This window comes from Protopterus annectens, chromosome 9.part0, assembly GCF_019279795.1.
Source record: "Protopterus annectens isolate FY-2018-M chromosome 9.part0, PAN1.0, whole genome shotgun sequence".
Taxonomy (NCBI): domain Eukaryota; kingdom Metazoa; phylum Chordata; order Ceratodontiformes; family Protopteridae; genus Protopterus; species Protopterus annectens.
Genome location: NC_056743.1, coordinates 915,778,064 through 915,798,649, shown reverse-complemented (window position 1 = coordinate 915,798,649; position 20,586 = coordinate 915,778,064). Strand labels below are relative to the sequence as shown.

At 44.4% G+C, this 20,586-nt stretch overlaps 1 protein-coding gene across 2 annotated transcripts in view; it reads left to right on the top strand.

Annotated features, from left to right (window-relative positions):
* Positions 1–20,586, top strand: part of STAT6 (signal transducer and activator of transcription 6) — a 2,965,055-nt gene that overhangs the window by 1,247,938 nt on the left and 1,696,531 nt on the right. For both annotated transcript variants that reach the window (XM_044083659.1, XM_044083658.1), the window contains exon 5: positions 17,260–17,343. In XM_044083659.1, the coding sequence (XP_043939594.1) occupies positions 17,260–17,343 (84 nt within the window). The remainder of the gene's footprint in view (positions 1–17,259; positions 17,344–20,586) is intronic.

The window sequence follows — 20,586 nt, the reverse complement described above, 5'->3', positions numbered from 1 at the left end:
GAAAAAGAAGCACCACTAGGTGACACCACATAGAACTAGGTTGACTGGCAGATAGCTTAAAAGTGAATCCTCAGTAGTTTGGTTCAAATATTTACTAAAATAATTATTTCTCAAAACTCTGTATTCTGAGATAATGTCTAGAAAATGTTCATGCTTTTACTGGGCATTCCTGTCCTTGCCTATTTAAGTGGCACAGTTTGAAATATTTTCTGCTTTAAAACCTCAGCTTTGGCCAGCTAAGATCTAGCTGTATTCAACTGGACGTATAAGAGAATTTAAGTACCTTTCTCTGCACTTTTTTTCAAAGAATACAGTATTTAAATTGATTTGACTGTGTTGCAGGAATATATTAACTGAACTGGAAGTTTTGACTCTGCTCTTCAGTTAGTCACACCCACCCTCCCTGTTTTTGTTTTGGTGTTAATCTTAGTGGCCTTGAAACTGCCTGCCCCTCTTGTAAATTTGTGTTTGGATACCCCTTCTGGGCCCATCTCATTTGCTTACTCAACTGAGTGCAGTGAGATCATATTCTGATTTCAGGCACTCCTACTGTGTACAAAGAGAGCATCTGGGAAACAGAAGAAAAACAATCTAAGCTTGTTTCCTGCCTTTCCTGTTAAGTGGTATAGACTGTTTGTAGGCTTCTGAGCCCCCAAGCCCTTCTGTGTTGGAGGGTAGCCTTCTAGCTTAGTTTTTGTTTTCTTATAACTAGCCAGTTTTCTAGTTTCAGCACTCAAATCTGTTTCTTTGAACTCAGCATTTGTTCAGAACTCATTGTAAGCACTACATAAGCTGCAAATTACTACAGCACTCAACTTTCCTCACTTGTCTAGCGGAAAGCAGTTTTTAGTACTTAATAAATAAGCACTTATCCAGGCATGTCTAAGGGTCAGCTTCCAGTGATTTCTCCTGTCTACCTGATGAATCTGGGCATCTTGGGGCAATGCAGCAATTGCCTCATGTACATAGACAACCCTCTCCTCCTAACACCCAACACTACAACCTGTGAGAGATGCACCTATATAGCCAAACTGGAAGTAAAGCTCTCTTCACCCAAGACTGGACTAGACAGTCAAGAGGAGAGGGTAAACACTTGCACCACACCACACTCATCACATAGTCCCTCAAAACCCACACCACCAAAACACACACATAGAAACACAAAACACACACCTACATTCACGGTGGCTCTCAATAAAAACCTGCCCAAGCATCAGGGACATCCAAAGCATAAACGCAAGCAAACTCCACCCCCCCCCCAACACAACCCAAATGACACATAGCCCACAAACTCAGTGTGCCACTGAACCACAGCCCATAAGGCATAACAACGTACCCAACATTCTAGTCATAGGTGACTCTATAGTCAGGCACACTGATGTTTCACTCACTAGACTAAACAAGGAGAAAGTTACTGTCAGCTGCCTGTCAGGTGCCAGGATCCGCCACATAACGCATGCACTCAGGTCACTCCACAATAAGTACAAATATGACACTGTCATTGTCCATGCTGGTGTGAATGACCTGAGACATACCTCCCTGGACTACATGAAAAGAGACATGGAGGAGCTCTCCGATCTTGTATCCCAGGCAGGTATGACCCTAACCCTGAGTAGCATCCTGAGATCACCCAGAATGATACCACAGTACAAGGACAAAATGATTGACTTCAACAATTGGCTAAGCTTCTGGTGTCATTCTAAGGGGATCCAGTATTTGTCTGCCTTGGACGACATGATCGACAGTCCATGATGCTTTGCCAGAGATGGCCTGCACCTGTTCCCCTTAGGATTCTGGATACTGGTTAAGACTCTCGCCACCCCTATAGTGCCTTTTTTAGGCAAGGTTCAAATGACAAATTCACCACCGTAACCGGTACAAGCAAGCAAAATCTGAGGGTAATGCTACTCAATGCTAGAAGTCTAAACCTCAAAATGCACTCACTCGAGGCATTCCTTAAAATGGAGAACACTGACATCTCTGCAGTGACAGAGACCTGGTTCAAAGCTTCAGAGAGCACCCTTGCATTACCAGGCTTCAATTCATACCACACCTTTCGGCCACCTAACCCAGAAAGAAGCACTAAAGGCGGAGGCGTGTCCATATTCATTAAGGATATCCACACCTCCAGGCTAGTTGCACAGCATAATGCATCCGAGATTATCCAAGTGCAACTAACTCTGGGCAAGACCGCAATCCAAATTGTAGCTTGCTACAGACCCCCCACCATGCCCCAGGATTCACACTCCTCATTTCTTGATACACTGGAAAGTGTTAGGGTGCAACCCAACACCCTAATAATGGGCGATTTCAACTACCCCACCACTAACTGGGAAAACTACTCATGTACCAACTCTTTTGCTCAACGTTTTCTAGAATTCATAAATTCCAACGCCTTGGATCAACTTATTCACACCCCCACCAGGGGCAGCAATATCCTAGACCTGGTCATCACCAACATGGGAAACCGGTGTTCCACACCAGAGGTCAATTCCTCATTGGTCAGATCCGACCACAAGCTAATCAGCCTAGACATCCACATCCCACCCCCAGCCCCAATTAGGGAAACCATCGTAAAAAACTTCTCAAAAGCCAATTTCACACTTCTTAAGACAGAAGTGGCAAACTTCATGACACCCATGCAGACAGACAATAGAGGTATGACTGCCAAATCCTACACAAATGCACTTTATAAGCACTTACATGAGTGCATGGATCATGCTATCCCTAATAGAACCAAGATATTATCCTCCAAAAAAAGGAAGCCAATCTGGTGGTCCTCTGCCATAAACAAACTCTACAACAGAAGAAAGAAACTGTTGCAAAAAAGAGTAAAATCCCATGACTGGAGAAACTCCCTGGTCAACCTCAGTAAGAAGTTGAGATCCCTCATAAAATCCTCCAAAGCTAGTTATGAAAACAAAATTGCCACTGACTCTAAAGACAACCACAAAGCATTCTACAACTATGTCAAGAATCTAAATGGGAACACTCAGATCTGCTCTGAGTTGCAGAATAATGGCACTAAATATACAGAACCAGCTGTTATTGCCAACATCCTAGCAGATAGGTTCAGTGCTAACTTTACCCCCCTCTCACCCCCTAGAGGGCCCATCTCTATACCGGAAGAATGCAAAGTTCCTATAATCACGGCTGCACAGGTAAAAAACACACTCTCCAAAGCCAAGAACACAGCATCCATGGGACCTGACAATATCCCAGGTTGCGTTCTACACGAACTACAGAATGAACTGGCACCCTACCTAAGTACCATGTTCAATCATAGCCTCACCTCAGGCTTTGTACCCACTGAGTGGTGCACTGCGACAGTTATCCCACTCCACAAAGGGGGAGCCACGGCGGACCCTGGGAACTACTGCCCCATTAGCCTGACGAGCCTGGTCTGCAAGGCCATGGAACGTATCATCATGGAACTCATAAACAAAGACATTAGTAATCTCCAAACTCTGGACCCTACTCAGTTTGGATTTATAAAAGGCAGATCATGTCTCCTAAACCTGATTGACTTCTTTGAAGCAGTCACCAAAGCCATAGATTATGGTAAAATGGTTCACACAGCTTATCTAGATCTCGCCAAGGCTTTCGACACCATCCCCCACTCTGGAATTATAGATAAGCTCACTAAACTAGGTATAAATCCCTATGTCATAAGATGGGTTGCCAACTGGCTCATGGACAGAACCCACACTGTGAAAGTAGCGGATTCCAAATCCGACATCAGACCAGTGACAAGTGGAGTACCACAGGGTTCAGTTCTGGGCCCTCTCCTGTTTGGTATCTACTTCTCTGAAGTGCAGGCCAACACAGAAGGTCTTTGGCTAACAAAGTTTGCAGATGACTGCAAACTAGGAGCCATAATCGAAACTCCTAACGATGTGGACAAACTACAAAAGGGCCTCACTGAGACAGATTCCTGGTGTCAAAGCCATGGCCTGAAGCTCAATGCCAAAAAGTGTATTGTCATCCCCTCTGGTAAAAACTCTGTACCCATGAACTACCACATAGCTGGTAGTCTACTTAATGCTGAAAATGTGATGAGACCTTGAGACACAGGTGGACAGTAGTCTCTCCTTTGATAATCACATTGCCACAGTGGTCAGGAAATCCTTCTACGTGGCTCATCTTATCACAAAAGGATTCTCATCCAGAAAAAGAGGTCATTGTTCCCCTCTACTCATCACTCATTAGTAGACCCATTATAGAGTATAACGCCCCTTTTGGTATGTACCTCACAAGACATCTACAACAACTGGAAAGACCACAGAAATATCTCACAAAGAGGATTACTGGCCTCAAACAGATGCCCTATGCAGACCGTCTCAAAAAACTACAGCTTTACTCCATCGCATATCGCCTACTCAGGGGCGATCTCTGTCTAACATACAAAGCTATATCAAACCTAGAGCTGTTGGACATGCTCCACTTAAAGAAATCCCAATCCCTCCGAGCTACACGCTCTAGGGACCTTAACCTTGTCACCACAATAAACAGAACATACTGGAGGGACAGATTCCTGTCCCAGAGACTTCCCATACTCTGGAACAGACGACCTATCTATGTCAAACAGAGGTCCTCATTAGCACTCTTCAAGAAAAATCTTGATGATTGGATGGGAAATGGGAAATTCACCCCGGGGATCACTTCTGTGGCTCTGCTCGACAGGGGCATAGGAAAATAATTTTCTTGGGTGGCGAAAGCCAGGGTACATTTTTTGGCTAGGCTTGTATGGGCCCTAGGGCCGATAGCCTAGTACCTACCTATGAACTTATGAAATGCAAAACATTTCTACAACTATGTCAAGAATCTAAATGGGAACAGTCAGATCTGCTCTGAGTTGCAGAATAATGGCACTAAATATACAGAACCAACTGTTATTGCCAACATCCTAGCAGATAGGTTCAGTGCTAACTTTACCCCCCTCTCACCCCCTAGAGGGCCCATCTCTATACCGGAAGAATGCAAAGTTCCTATAATCACGGCTGCACAGGTAAAAAACACACTCTCCAAAGCCAAGAACACAGCATCCATGGGACCTGACAATATCCCAGGTTGCGTTCTACACGAACTACAGAATGAACTGGCACCCTACCTAAGTACCATGTTCAATCATAGCCTCACCTCAGGCTTTGTACCCACTGAGTGGTGCACTGCGACAGTTATCCCACTCCACAAAGGGGGAGCCACGGCGGACCCTGGGAACTACCGCCCCATTAGCCTGACGAGCCTGGTCTGCAAGGCCATGGAACGTATCATCATGGAACTCATAAACAAAGACATTGGTAATCTCCAAACTCTGGACCCTACTCAGTTTGGATTTGTAAAAGGCAGATCATGTCTCCTAAACCTGATTGACTTCTTTGAAGCAGTCACCAAAGCCATAGATGATGGTAAAATGGTTCACACAGCTTATCTAGATCTCGCCAAGGCTTTCGACACCATCCCCCACTCTGGAATTATAGATAAGCTCACTAAACTAGGTATAAATCCCTATGTCATAAGATGGGTTGCCAACTGGCTCATGGACAGAACCCACACTGTGAAAGTAGCGGATTCCAAATCCGACATCAGACCAGTGACAAGTGGAGTACCACAGGGTTCAGTTCTGGGCCCTCTCCTGTTTGGTATCTACTTCTCTGAAGTGCAGGCCAACACAGAAGGTCTTTATTAACAAAGTTTGCAGATGACTGCAAACTAGGAGCCATAATCGAAACTCCTAACGATGTGGACAAACTACAAAAGGGCCTCACTGAGACAGATTCCTGGTGTCAAAGCCATGGCCTGTAGCTCAATGCCAAAAAGTGTATTGTCATCCCCTCTGGTAAAAACTCTGTACCCATGAACTACCACATAGCTGGTAGTCTACTTAATGCTGAAAATGTGATGAGACCTTGAGACACAGGTGGACAGTAGTCTCTCCTTTGATAATCACATTGCCACAGTGGTCAGGAAATCCTTCTACGTGGCTCATCTTATCACAAAAGGATTCTCATCCAGAAAAAAAGAGGTCATTGTTCCCCTCTACTCATCACTCATTAGTAGACCCATTATAGAGTATAACGCCCCTTTTGGTATGTACCTCACAAGACATCTACAACAACTGGAAAGACCACAGAAATATCTCACAAAGAGGATTACTGGCCTCAAACAGATGCCCTATGCAGACCGTCTCAAAAAACTACAGCTTTACTCCATCGCATATCGCTTACTCAGGGGCGATCTCTGTCTAACATACAAAGCTATATCAAACCTAGAGCTGTTGGACATGCTCCACTTAAAGAAATCCCAATCCCTCCGAGCTACACGCTCTAGGGACCTTAACCTTGTCACCACAATAAACAGAACATACTGGAGGGATAGATTCCTGTCCCGGAGACTTCCCATACTCTGGAACAGACTACCTATCTATGTCAAACAGAGGTCCTCATTAGCACTCTTCAAGAAAAATCTTGATGATTGGATGGGAAATGGGAAATTCACCCCGGGGATCACTTCTGTGGCTCTGCTCGACAGGGGCATAGGAAAATAATTTTCTTGGGTGGCGAAAGCCAGGGTACATTTTTTGGCTAGGCTTGTATGGGCCCTAGGGCCGATAGCCTAGTACCTACCTTTGAACTTATGAAATGCAAAACATTTATCTTCTTAAAAACAGATAACTTGTAAAATATGCTAGTGGCGCTAGGTTGTAAACTGAGGATTACTGCCTTTGTGAACTAGGAAGGCATTCCATTCAATGTCATATATGTATATTGAAATTTTTATACAGAATAAAGATAATTAAGAATGCTAGAACAGTATTCTATCTCAAGTATTTGAATTGGCATGCTTTTCAAACTATATAACTCTGTTAGGTTTGTATCCTGTGATGCAAATATTTCATTAAAATACCACATTTAAATCCCTATAGTAGCTGTTGAAATGCTTAAGCGATTGTGGTCCCAGTGAAATAGGGTTTTTATGTTGGGCATTACTAGACTATAAAGAGACATACTGTTCCTATCCTATTGTAGTAACTTTGCTTCTGAAGCTAGTAATAAAACTGTGTGTTACATTACAAACAAGGTCTGTTTGTCCAGCCTATAGCAATATCACACAGCTATAGTTGGTTATAATACAAGTCTATTTTCACCTTCCTGTGGAGCTCTCTAAGCTAATATTTTTGGAGATAATGGAGAACACTGGACTGAAATAGTGTTTTTGGATGGCATTTGAAGTGTTATAGCAGAAGCATAGTTGTACACATGCTCACTGCAGTCCTGACATTTTAAATCACAATCTCAAATATACTATTTCTCAGTTATTTAACTTCAGAAAATGTATCACCATTAACAGTACTAATATTTTAAACGTGCCCTTGATTATTTCTGGATTTGTCCCGGGTTATTTCTGGATTTGTGTTTGATTCTCTGAGTGCTCTGCCTGTGGTGAATTTAGTATGACTGTACTTTACTGACACGGAGTAACACTGACACATACATACTTGGAACTCAGTTTTAGAAGTCTTAGTAATACCCCTGTAGACACTTGTAAGCATCAGTAGGACCTGAATAAAACTTCCAGAGAGCTGCACTGTATATTACACATTGAGACCAGGGTTTCTGTACCTGCTAAACAATGGACAATGAGGGAGTGTTGCTTCTCACACTGAAAAAAGCAACTTTTAAGACTTCACACTTTCCCATTTCTACACAGATCAGTAACACCCAGGGTGGTACTTCACGTATGTCAGGCGAGTAGTGGTCAGGTTACAGAAGGATACAATATCTACATTTATCCCAAAATGCTAGTCTCAGATTATTATTATTTTAACCATGGTGGTAACGGAGAACACTAGACTGACTGTAAAAAGAAGTTATGTACTCACCATAACGTTCCATCTGAGTAGATAGTTCATTTGTCTGCAACCTGTGGGTAGTCAGATCCGACCTCGGATCCGAACCGGCAGCTTTCCAAGCTCCAAGATCCGAGCTCCTAGTTCCTCCCCCCTACCCATAATCCCTTACTACCAACCACATTACCTCAGATCGGTTATTTTGCCCTATAGGCTAAAGACGGAGAAAAAATCTCCAAAGGAACAATACCTTACCGAGGTTCGGGGGATGGCAGGGGGGGGGGTCGGTTGCAGACAAATGAAGTATCTACTCAGATGGAACGTTATGGTGAGTACATAACTTCTTTATCTGAAGTAGTTACTTCATTTGATCTGCAAACTGTGGGACAGAGTCCCCAGCTTACCTAAAGGCCCTGGGTGGTCCCTACGGAAGGATATTCCGAAGCACCGCAGAGCCAAAGGAAGCCCTACTTCTGGAGATCATGTCCAGTTTGTAATGAGAAATGAACGTATAGGACGAAGACCAGGTAACTGCTGAACAAATATCGTCCACCGGAACTCTAGACCAAAAAGCCGTTGAGGTAGCCACAGATCTAGTAGAATGCGCCCGCACGCCAACCGGAGCTGGCTTCCCAGATGAAGTGTATCCCTGTCTAATACACTGAGAGATCCAATTTGCCACTGTCGCCTTGAAAATTGGTTTGCCCATGGCTGACTTAGCATAAGAAACAAACAACTGGTCTGACTTGCAAAAATCTTTAGTCCTATGCAAGTAAAAACGTAGTTGTCTGTGCACATCCAATTTGTGCAATGTGTATTCACCTTTGTTTTGGAAATTCGGGAAGAAAACAGGAAGGTTAATAGATTGATTAATGTTAGCCTCTGTGGCTACCTTAGGCAGAAAAGAAGGATTAGTCCTGAGGGCCACCCTATCTTTGTGAAAAATAAGGTATGGATACTTAATGCACAAGGCTTGCAATTCTGAGACTCGCTTGGCTGAAGTAATAGCGACCAAAAAAGCCATTTTCCAAGATAAGAATTTTAATGGCACTGAGGCCGCCGGCTCGAAAGGTGGTCTTGTTAATGCTTGTAAGACCAAGGTAAGATCCCATGGAGGCACTGCCGGCTTAATAGGGGGCTTTAAGAGAAACACGCCTTTTAAGAAGGCCTTGCATATTTTTGCTGACGCCAAAGAATCTACGCCAACCCCCACGTGATAATGAGAGATGGCTGCAAGCTGGACCTTAACGGTGGACGCACTAGCTCCTTGTCTAAAAAGAAGGGATAGGAAGTCCAGGATATTGGGAATAGGAACCGTAAAGGGATCTAATTCCTTATCCTTTGCCCAGATGGAAAAGCATTTCCATTTACTGTTGTAGAGCTTTCTGGTGGATGGCTTATGAGCTGCCACCAGAATGGCCATAACAGGGGACGAGATACCGGGAGTCCTAGCCATTAGCGGAACTGGATCAACCAGGCCGTGAGCCTGAGGTTGACCAGGTTCGGAGTGTGGCATCTCGTCGGATGCGAGATTAGGTCTGGTCTGGGGTCCAGAATCCACGGGGGAGCCATACTGTGAGACTGCAGAAAAGGGAACCAGATTTGTCGAGGCCAGAATGGGGCAATGAGAATCACTCTGCTCCCCAACCGACAGGCTTTCTGGATGAACTTCATCATCAGAGGAAGAGGAGGATATGCATAAAGGAGACCGGGCGGCCAAGCATGAACCAGAGCGTCCCTGGGGGGAACTATCACGAAGTAATCGCTGCATTTTGTGTTTAGGGGAGAAGCGAAAAGGTCGCAGCGAGGTTGACCCCACTTGAGGAATATCTGCTTCGCGACAGATGGGTTCAGAGACCACTCGTAAGGGCTGAGAAATACCCGACTTAACTTGTCCGCTAATATGTTGGACCGTCCCGGAATATGCGTTGCTATCAGAAAGCGGTTGGTGGAAATCGCCCATTCCCACACTCTCATGGCTTCTCGACACAGGGGGTAAGATCTGGTCCCTCCCTGTTTGTTTATATACCAGACAACGGACATGTTGTCCGTCTGGATTGCAATAGTCCCCAGAGGAAGAAGGTGATGAAGAGCTTGCAACGCCAAAAGCACTGCCCTCATCTCTAGGACGTTGAAATGCAATGCAGTCTCTAGAGGAGTCCACGTGCCTTGGACTGACTTGCCCGTGTAATGCCCGCCCCACCCGAGGGAAGAAGCGTCCGTGGTCAATGTGGCTTTGACTGGGGGAATCACAAAAGGTCTGCCTTCTTTGAGTTCCTGAGCCTGTAACCACCAAAGAAGGGAGTCCCTGCATGCCCTGCTCAGGGGAATCGGCATGTCCAAGGGATGGACCAATAGTGACCATTGGACCTGGAGAGTCCACTGTAACACTCGCATTCACAGACGGGCATGGAGAGAAAGGCCGATCGCTGCTGACATAGACCCTAACGCCCTCAGGACTAATTCTGCTGGAGGAGCGTGGCTCCGAAGAATGTCTAAGACCTGGAGAGACAAACTGTTCAGCCTGGCCGATGTCAGAACCACTTTGGAGATCCGAGTATCCAACCTGGCCCCTATGAATTCTAGGGCTTGAGTGGGGCACAGGTAGGATTTCTTCAGATTCACTGAAATGCCCAAATGACGGAACATATTGAGGGCGTAATCTCTCGCCACAACCAGTAGATGCTTGTTGGGGGTGGTGAGGAGCCAGTCGTCTAGGTAAGGGAACACCTGAATGCCCTGGAGTCTGAGGTGGGCTGCAACCACTGCCATGACTTTGGTAAACACTCTGGGGGCTGAGGTTAGGCCAAATGGAAGAACCCTGAACTGATAATGACTGGCTACTAGCCGGAAGCGGAGGAACCTCCTGGATCGTCTGTCCATTAGTATATGGTAGTACGCATCTTTGAGGTCTAACGAGCACATCCAGTCGTTCTCCTGCAGAAGGGGGAGAATAGATTGGAGGGTGACCATCCGGAACTTTTCCTTGGGTATGAACAGGTTCAGGGACGAGAGGTCTAGGATGGGTCTGAGGTCCCCTGTTTTCTTTGGCACCAAGAAGAACCTGGAGTAATAACCCAACCCGGACTGATCTGGGGGGACGGGCTGGATGGCTCTTTTTCTTAGTAACTCCGAAATTTCCTGAGTTGCGGACTCCCTTTGATGGGGTGGAACATCGGGGAGACGTTTGGGTTTGGGGGGGGTGTGAACGGTATAGTGTAACCTCTGGATATAATCCGGAGCACCCATCGATTGTTTGTAATGGACTCCCAGTTTGACAGGTGCTCCGATAATCGCCCCCCGACTGCCTCCAGAGAGGGACAGTCGGGCAAGCCCTCAGGGCTGTTGCGCGGGTCCGTCAGAGAAAGGTTCTCGAGACCCGAAGTTACGTGGCCCCCTCTGCCTCTGGGCCGGTGTCCACCTTGTCCTCCTCTGCCTCTAGAGGACGAGTTGTCCGCAGCAGGACGGGATTGCTGAGATTTACGGAACCACAGCTTCTTTTGCCCCCTCTGATTCCTGGAGAAGGATCTTTGGGGGTTAGAGAAGCGGACTCCGACGGCCGACAGCGTCTTCCCATCCTTTTCGCTTTGGACTAGTGTGTCACGAACTGTTGAGCCAAATAAGGCCGAACCGTCATAAGGAGCATTCGCGAAGGACGCCTTAAAGGGTTCCGTGAAGTCGCAAAGGCGGAGCCAGGAGTGACATCGCAAGACCACTCCAGCTCCACTAGCTCTAGCAGCTCCTTCCATGGCATGGGAAAGAAGCCACATAGATGTGTTTGATATGGACTTTAGAGTGGCCATTCGAGTCTCAAAAACCTTTTTGTCTGGGACCGACATGGACTCCGGAGGGGCTGCACCGTATTCTTTGATTAAGTCACGCTGTAGCCTAATAGTGTGTGCCATGTAGTTCAGCGACCTTATGGCAAAGGTCGCTGAAGCAAACATCCGCTTCCCAATACGGTCCAATGCCCGGGACTCCTTGTCCGGCGGATGGACCAAAGAACTTTCTTGGGCAAGTTCTTTCCTAGTGGCCGCCGCCACCAACATAGCATCAACCGGCGCGCCTTTGGACCAAGAAGGTCTATCACAGGGAGGGCTGAGGACCTTGTCTGGGCATCTAAGGATAGGCTCCACGGTGTCAGGCTCCTTCCAAGCCCTGGTGGTAATTAAATCCACCAAGGGGTTGGCTTGGGGGGGACACCCAGGAGGTAGATGGGCCTGCCTCAAAGGCCTCCAGAAATACAGACTCATCCAGGGAGGGCTTTTGGGCAGACCACCCCCCTCTTATACGCAACATTTCCATGATGTCTCCAAATGAGACATCTTCAGGGGGTGACCTTGGGGAGCCCTCCATATCATCCAAATCCGTATTCGTGGTAATGGACTCGGGGGAGTCCAGGTGCCTCCTTTTGCACTGGTGCTTCCGAGGCGCCTCTTTGGCGGGACTGTCTGAAGAGGGCTCGTCCGCAGGTTGGTGTTCCTCCATAGGAACCAACTGGAGGCTTTGGGCAGGCTGTCCAGATGGGACGGATGATCGAAGACAGACCCTGATACAGTGGGGGTACGGGTGGATCCGAAGGCCCGGTCGGGGACCTGGATGACCTCGACAGTACCCTCTCCACTACCTCAAAAGCCGAGGGAGATTCACTGTCACCAGCCTGAGAAAGTAACCTCCTCGGCTCCGAGGATAGGATCGGGGTCGGAGCCGAAGCAATCGGACCCGAGGTAGTGGTGTGCTCCGACCCAATCGGCGCCGAAGACACAACCACCCCCTCGGATCCGATGCTCAACCCTCGGCCCCGAGAGCTTGGATCCGACAAGCTCGAAGGTATAGTCGGCGTCGAAGACACCATCTCTATCGGCGCCGACGTATCCCCGGATCTGAAAGAGCCTGGATCCGACAACTCCGAGACCCGAAAACGGGTCGGAGAAGGAGCGATCAGGGCAAAAATGGGGGCTGCACTCCCTCCCAAAGGGGGGGAGGCAAGAGCATCCCCATCTGCATCTGGGTCTGTAGAAATCTTCGCATCATCCGATCCATGTCTGCTTCGGAGATGCTTCTTGTAGACCGCGAAGAGGTAGTCGAGGCAGGTCGGGAGGGCCGCCTCGAAGACCTCGAGGGAGACCTATCCTCCTCCTCCGGCTCTGGAGAAAAAGAAGGTGAACGGAGCCGAGAGGACGAGGATCCGGAGACCCTCACAGGGGACTTCAGAATTTTTTCAGGCGGAGCCGAGGGATGAGACTCGGCCCACCTTTTTGAACTGTGGCCCTCTGTCTCTGTGCTTCTTCTTCTCCCCTATGGGAAGAAGCACTAGACTCCACAGAGCTGGTACCCGATAAGGGAGGTTGAGTCCCAGGTACAGCCAAGGGAGTAGCCGGAGCCGAAGCTACAGTGGCTGGGAGATGAAGAAGCCGATTCCTGGGGGAGTTTTCCCGCCAGGATCAGCTTGTTCTTCCTGTCTCTGAGTGCCCGAGGGTTGAAGGCCGCACATATCTGGCAGGCCTCCGAAAGATGTGCTGCCCCCAGACATAAAACGCACTGAGTGTGGCCATCAGCTGGGGAAAGCTTGTGGCCACACTCAGTACATTTTGAAAATATGGCCTTGATTCAGCCATAAAGTTCTCTCACACACACACACACACCCAAACACTAGGGGGGTGGGGGAGAGATAAATTTAAACTAAGGGAAGATTAGTTTTTTTTTTTTTTTTTTTAAAAGGGTTTTAAAGGGTTTGATATTTAAAACACACACACACACAATTTAAACCTAGAAAAAGTCTATAAAATAGAACAATCTCACCAAGCCAGGAGCTCTTCACTAAGAAGCAACTGTCTTTAGCTGCGGCAAAAAACGATCTGGGGTAATGTGGTTGGTAGTAAGGGATTATGGGTAGGGGGGAGGAGCTAGGAGCTCGGATCTTGGAGCTTGGAAAGCTGCCGGTTCGGATCCGAGGTCGGATCCGACTACCCACAGGTTGCAGATCAAATGAAGTAACTACTTCAGATCTTGTGTTCATATTCATATATGCTAGTTAGGCTTAGTCCAGTGTCCCTCATTATCCCCATATTATTATAGCAATAACCCACGCCTGGGTGTGGGTAATGCTAAATTTACCCACGGTTGGCGTGGTTTGGTCCCGAGGGTGAAGCCAACCGTGGGTAAATTTAGCATTACCCACACCCAGAAGTGGGTTATTGCTATTATACCATGACATTATTTAATATCACAAAACAATTATTCCCATAATAATAAGGTGCCTCTGCACACTGTCCAGATCACGAGAACTTCCTTCTGAGTCACTTTGCAACTCTACTTGTTTTCTGTATACATAAGTACTGACCTCTAGTGTAGCTCGAATAAAAAGAGGCAAATTAACCAGTATTAAGCTGCCAGCTGTTATTGATTGACAACAACCAAAACAAACTCGTGGAATGAGAGAGTGAAAGAAAGAGGAGATGCCAAGGTTCAGGAAAAGGCTACAGACTGACACACTTTTAGCCCAATTACAAGAAAAAAAAAACCCTTTTCTGTTTCCAAAAGGGATGGTGCAGATTGCATAGATGAAGTTTATATAAGGCAAGCCAAAGTAAGTTAAGCATAGCAGTTAAGGACTTTAAAATGAAAATTAATAGGCAGAATTTGGCTAGTAGATAAGAAGAGTTCTAAATACTGCTGACCAGAAAGGCAATCACCAAGGTTCAAGGAAAAGGCTACAGACTGGTGCACATTTAGCCGAATAACAACAACAAAAGAAAAAAAGCTGGGTTGTGTACAAAAGAGATGGTGCAGATTGTACAGAAGTTTATATAAGGCGAGTCTGAATAAATTAAGCAGATCAGCAAGCAATTTAAAATAGAAATTAATGGGCAGAGTTTGGCTAATAGCTAAGAAGAGTTCTAAATACTGCTGACCAGAAGGATAATCACTTATATTCCTCTTTTAAAGAGGTCTGCTTTACACAGAGCACTTTGAAGTATCTAACTATTTTTGGCAAGAACAGTTTAACTATATTTTCCCACACTATATTGTTGTACTTTTGAGATGGCTAACGCTGCTGACATCTTCACTCTGTTTGCATTTGATACTATGGAGCTGCATTTCTCAGTTTTAAACTAGTATGTAAAACTGATGGCCAGAAGGGGCAGGTACTGTTGCAGAAAAATTGTATATAGATTGGCGCTTGGTGTTTATATTTCACCATACCTCTCAGTTGTTCAGATTTCCACTGAATGTCTACATTTTTACCTCATAATTTCAGTCTATTCCTCATAAAATCTGTGTTTTTCAGGAAAGTCATTGAGAAATGAAATCCCTGAAGAGTGACAGACATTTGAGTTTCAGACTTCAATTAAACACCATCTGTCTTTTTGCTAAGGGTATATGCCAGCATTCTCTGCCATGGACTTCTGACAGAAAGCAATGTTCTACCAGCATGCGCAGCAAAACAAACTGAAGCATGAGAGACGCTGTGCAAAGTCAGCACTACCTGACTAGCATGCTTCACTTTGCCTAATCAAAGATAATAAGTTATCTTTGTTTAGGTAGGTTTTATTTGGAAAAAAAAAGTTAAATAAGCAAAACTCCTTTCCTTTAGTTTAAGAAACTCTGAGTACCAGCATCACTCCATGCTATGTCCCTGTTTTTCACATCTTCTACCTGGGCGGCACCTGTCTTACTGTAAAATCTGGACCTCTCCAGATTAGATGCTGTTTTCCAATGTGCACTCCCATTGTCACCTGCACAGATCTTGTATCAAAACATATTTAGAAAGCTCCATATTCCAGATAACAACATAATTAAACACAAGCTTACAATACTGCTTGCCTGCCTCTGTATTTTATCATGTGTCACTTAACACACTACTTTGCTCATTTACTGTATTGTCTGCACATAGATTAAGATAAGGACTTACTGCTTGTGTACCATGTATGCTATCTGTTTCCAACTGGGGACTTTAAACTTTTGTGGCTTCTGCCCAGGGAATAAAGGCATGGACAGTTTCATACATTGCTGATAATAATGACCATTAAATCTTATTCTTTTTTGAAACCAGGCTTGCTGTCTTTGCTTTGCCAAGTCTTTGAGGTCCTTGGAGGCCCAAGTATTATTCTGCCCAGTAATTCTTAGCAGATGTGCAGCAAAGTATTTGTCATATTTAGATAGAAGGGTATTCAACAACTATGTGTTACCATTTGCATTTGTTTGTTTAATGACCTAAATCCAGTCAAAAACGGTTAAAGAGAGAGAGAGAGAGAGAGAGAGAGAGGGTAAGTACAAATATGTAAATGGTCTGTAGCATTAAGCATTCTAACTGAACCATCACTAAGGGAAGGCGAGAGGATTGATATACTAGGAGGCCTATGTGGGCAGAAAGGAGTTTCCAGTGAGGTTATTAGGTTAACTGCATGTGGGTATTAGTTCTAAGGCTTAGGCAGGCAACTTGTATCAAAGCTGATGAGTACTAAGGAGTGGTGTCCGTCTAAGGCACAAGGTAGTTAAGAAACTTGAGGCAGCAACAGAATCTGACAAATGTACAAAACACATACAACCCAAGAGGTTTTCAGTGCTTTATACCAGCACAATAGCCACCATGGCATTTATAAAAGAGGAGATTGTGAGAGTGCCTGTGGATCTCTAGTTCTAGAGAATGAGCTCATTACAATAACAGCAATGATGGGTTGAAGCAAACTTTAAGAAACTGCAGATATAGAGAAGATCAAAAGATGTGTGTGTTTGTGTACGTGCGTGTAATAAGAGTCAATGGATGGGGTACCTGGCAGCTCTACTGCACAGCACTAAGCTGCTGTGTCAGTTTCTTTTATCACAAAATACACAAGGCAAGCCAGAGTGACACATTCTGAGTAGGCTATCTCAGGTGACATAGGCCAGTTTTCAGATGCCAGCGAAGATCCAGGAACAGCTATACACAGTTACAGAAATTAAATATTTTCATCAAATTCATTTAAAGCCCCATCTTGACTTACTGCTGTGTCTGCATTTCATGTGACATGATTGTTTCTGAATGTGCACAGCAGTTGATACAGACATGACATCCATTCTCAGTGTACAGATAAGTTAAGAATATGTTTGAGTGTTAGAAAAAAATAAAAAAACATACAATAAGCCATTATTAAGTGGTAAGAAAAGGGATGCAAGTAAAGACACTTGCAGTCTGTATTACTGTCTTAAAGAACTGCTAAAGCTATTGTGTCTACTCAGGTTCTACCACTATCAGCTTCCTCTAACTTCCTAATTTTCAGACCGGTATTGTACTTGTGTAGTCTGTACTTTATAGTCTAGGAATAGATTTTTTTCAGATCAAATTAGCTGTAGAGTGTGTTGTGAATTTGATATTTTTGAGATACAAACCTTGTAACTTTAATGGATCTCTATATTTTTTCCTACAGGCTCGTTACCAATCAGAGCCACTTAATTTTTTGGAATTAATGATCAAGATTATTCAGAAGGAAAAAAAACATGTGCTAGAACAGGTGAGTTATAAGAATGTCTGCTGTAATTGTTGCTTATTTCACTTTCTTCGATTTTTTTCCCATCTTTTCACACTCCCATGCAAGACAAGTCAGTGGCAGATGATATCATTCCTTGGTCAGATAAATATGGGTCCAGAATACCAGAAAATCCTTGTCATCAGGTGATATTTCTCTTTCTCTCGCTCTTTTTTTTCTCTTCCTCCAACCTTATGCAGTTTATCTTGTGGGCCTCCTTGTCTCCAGTATTGTTTCTGACTTATTGCTGTCTTCCATCATTTTTCTATCTTGGTAGTCAGTTCATATTTCAAAACATTAACCTCTGAGTCCTGTTTTTCACAGCAAGTCAACTAAAATGGTATTATACAAAACTACCAGACCGGAAAGCAGTGGTGGCTCATGATATCGGACTGCAGCCCCCCCCCCCCCAGCTGTAAATCACAATGGTACAGTCCTACAAATCCTACATACAAAGTGAATCTGGACTGCTGCCTTACCAGTCCGGATTCAGGAAGAAGGAAGCAGACTGCCAGAAGTCTATGCGGTGCTAACAACATAGATTGGAAGGGGATCTGACTGCAGAGTCAGCAGTCTTGGACCGTTCCAGGAAAGAGCCAAGAAACCAGAATTGTGCATTCCGGTGTGAATGCAGAAGCTTAGAAAGCTATGCAAGGTACAAGCTGTGGATTTTATCATTGGATTACTTCTTGCTATGTGGAGGTACAAGCTGTGGATTTTATCATTGGATTACTTCTTGCAGATGCGAGAAAGCTGTGCGTGGATTATGTCTTGCAGGTATGAGAAAGCTGTGCATTTGGATTACTTATTGCAGGTACAAGATTCGCTCTATCTAGCACAAACACAGGATGAGTGCATTTGGATTGATTTGTGTTTCAGGTACGATATTCTGTCATTACTCAAGGAAGTGTGTGTGCGCGTGTACGTGTGTGTGCGCGTGTGCTTGTGTGTGTGTAAAATGCCCCATTTGGTGTATACTGGTGGCTAGAGAGAACTCCGGATACCTGCTGGTGGTGGTGCTTGAACCCTGTACTTTGGCTGCAGGTAACAAGAGCCTGAATTCCCTACCCACCACCATTTGTGTAACTTTTGAAGATTTTTGCCTCATATTTTGTTCTGTCCTGTTCCTCGTAAAATCTGTGGTTTCTGAGTTTCCTCATAAAATCTGTGGTTTCTGAGTTTTTAATTCCTTAAATAGTTGACAGTGCAGTAGTAGTATTGTTGCCTCAGAGTTAGAGGTTCTCTGGTTTGATTCTTGGCTGGGGTGCCTTCTGTGTGGAGTCTGCATGTCTTCCCTGTGTTTGTGTGTGTTTGTTCTGGTGGTGTTCTCCCATGTTGCAAAGACATGTGTCTGCAGTATTTCTCCTTGGGCCTCTGCTGAAAATTGGCTTTTGTTCCAAGTCAGACTTTTCTGGTTAACAAATGTTAAATAAATAAAAATGACAGACGTTTGAATTTCAGACTTCATATTCTTCAGAAAGTACATAGTAACACAAAACCTTTTATTCTAGCAATTTTCTAAGTTTATAAGATGAATGTTTGAAATTTGTCCCTATTTTTGGCTTTTTTGTGCTAAGGTTGAGAGCTATGGAGAAAACTTAATTCACTGAATATGCTTGAGGGCTATATTCCCCCATTACTGGCTTTGTCCAGGTGTTTTGTGCTAAGAGGTTGTTAGCGATGGTGAGAACTGAATTCACTAAATGGTAGCTATTTAAGTTTCAGTCTTCCGCTCCTTCACAAAACAGCTGATTTGGCATAGTGGTATGTTGCTCTGACTTTTTTGCACAGGGTCCTGGGTTCAAGACTTGACAATGAAATGCATGGTGGTAACACAGCATTTTATTCTAGCAACTTTCCAAGATTATACAAGCAATGTTTAAAATGTGTCCCTGGTTTTTGAGCTTTTGTCCCTCCCAAATACATTTTGGCTTTTTCCAGATTTCTTGTGCTGCAAAGTTGAGAGATACAGCCTAGTGTCGAGTAGATTTGACAAGGAGCTGAGAGCTGCAGAGGAAGAGAGGTTTAGTGCTGCTTATGGTGAGACTGCATTGTTAATAGCACAACATATAATGTACTTGCTTTTGATGCAGAAGGCTTGTGGGTTCTACTCCCACAGTATGTAGATGCATTGCTGATATTGTACTGTGTTGTAAACGGGGTGGATGCTGCCATCTTCAGAATGTCCTCTTTGGCAAAGATACCTAGTAACTATGAACCCGTTTGTTATTTGCCATCCATTCCCTATTGCGATATTACTAGCTTATCATTTTGTAATGTAATACAGGCAATTTATTCCTCAAGGGCAACAGACACTTTATTTGTAGATGACACAATGAAATATAAAGTTGTTTGCTAGCAGCAACCTCTTCATTTGTTACAGATCTTTTTAACGTGGAATTATTTGGATGACTTTTACTTCTGCAGAGATTGTGCATATTTACTGATACTGGTGGGCTGTAGAAGTTTGAGTAGACTTTTATGATGGAAATGTTCTCAATTGGGCAGTTTTTTCATTATTGGTGCATGCATTTTATTTCATTGTTTTCTGGGAAAATGTTCAAAACAATACATTTAAAATACCCTCTAACAACTGGTACTGTATTATACAAGGAATATAATTTAATGCAATCAGGAAGGTGCATCACAGAACACCTGTATATTTTGTGTGCAAGGGGCCTATTATTTGAAAATAGCCTAAAGTTAGTCTTTATCTGCCACTAGCCAAATGTATTTTCTTTGAATGTGGGTTTCAGTGCTGTTTCAATGAATGTGAGTTTCAAGGGCAGAGAAGTTTTATTGCTTAGTCTGTTTTCTTTGTGAGACTGCATTGCTTTGTCTAACAGATGTCTTAATGTTTGTGCTGTAAAATGCAAAATAAAACTTTCACATGAAGTTCAAATAATCGTAGAAGTAAAACAGTATGCACATTAGTTTTTATGGTAAATGGGGTGAAATAGCCAAGTAATGGTTCATTGGAATGGCTGCAGGGTGAGGCTCCATTTGACCATGATTTTGTGAGGGGGAAGGGCGGCAAACTCAAAGACAGCCCTGGCTGAACTATACCTCTCAACTGTCCAGATTTTCACAGAATGAATAGATTTTTGCTCCTTATTTTTGGTTTGTTCCTCATAAAATTTGTGGTTTTCTGGCAAATCATTTAGGAATTAAGTCACTAAATAATGACAGACACTGAGTTTCAGACTTCATAACCTTCAGAAAAATGCA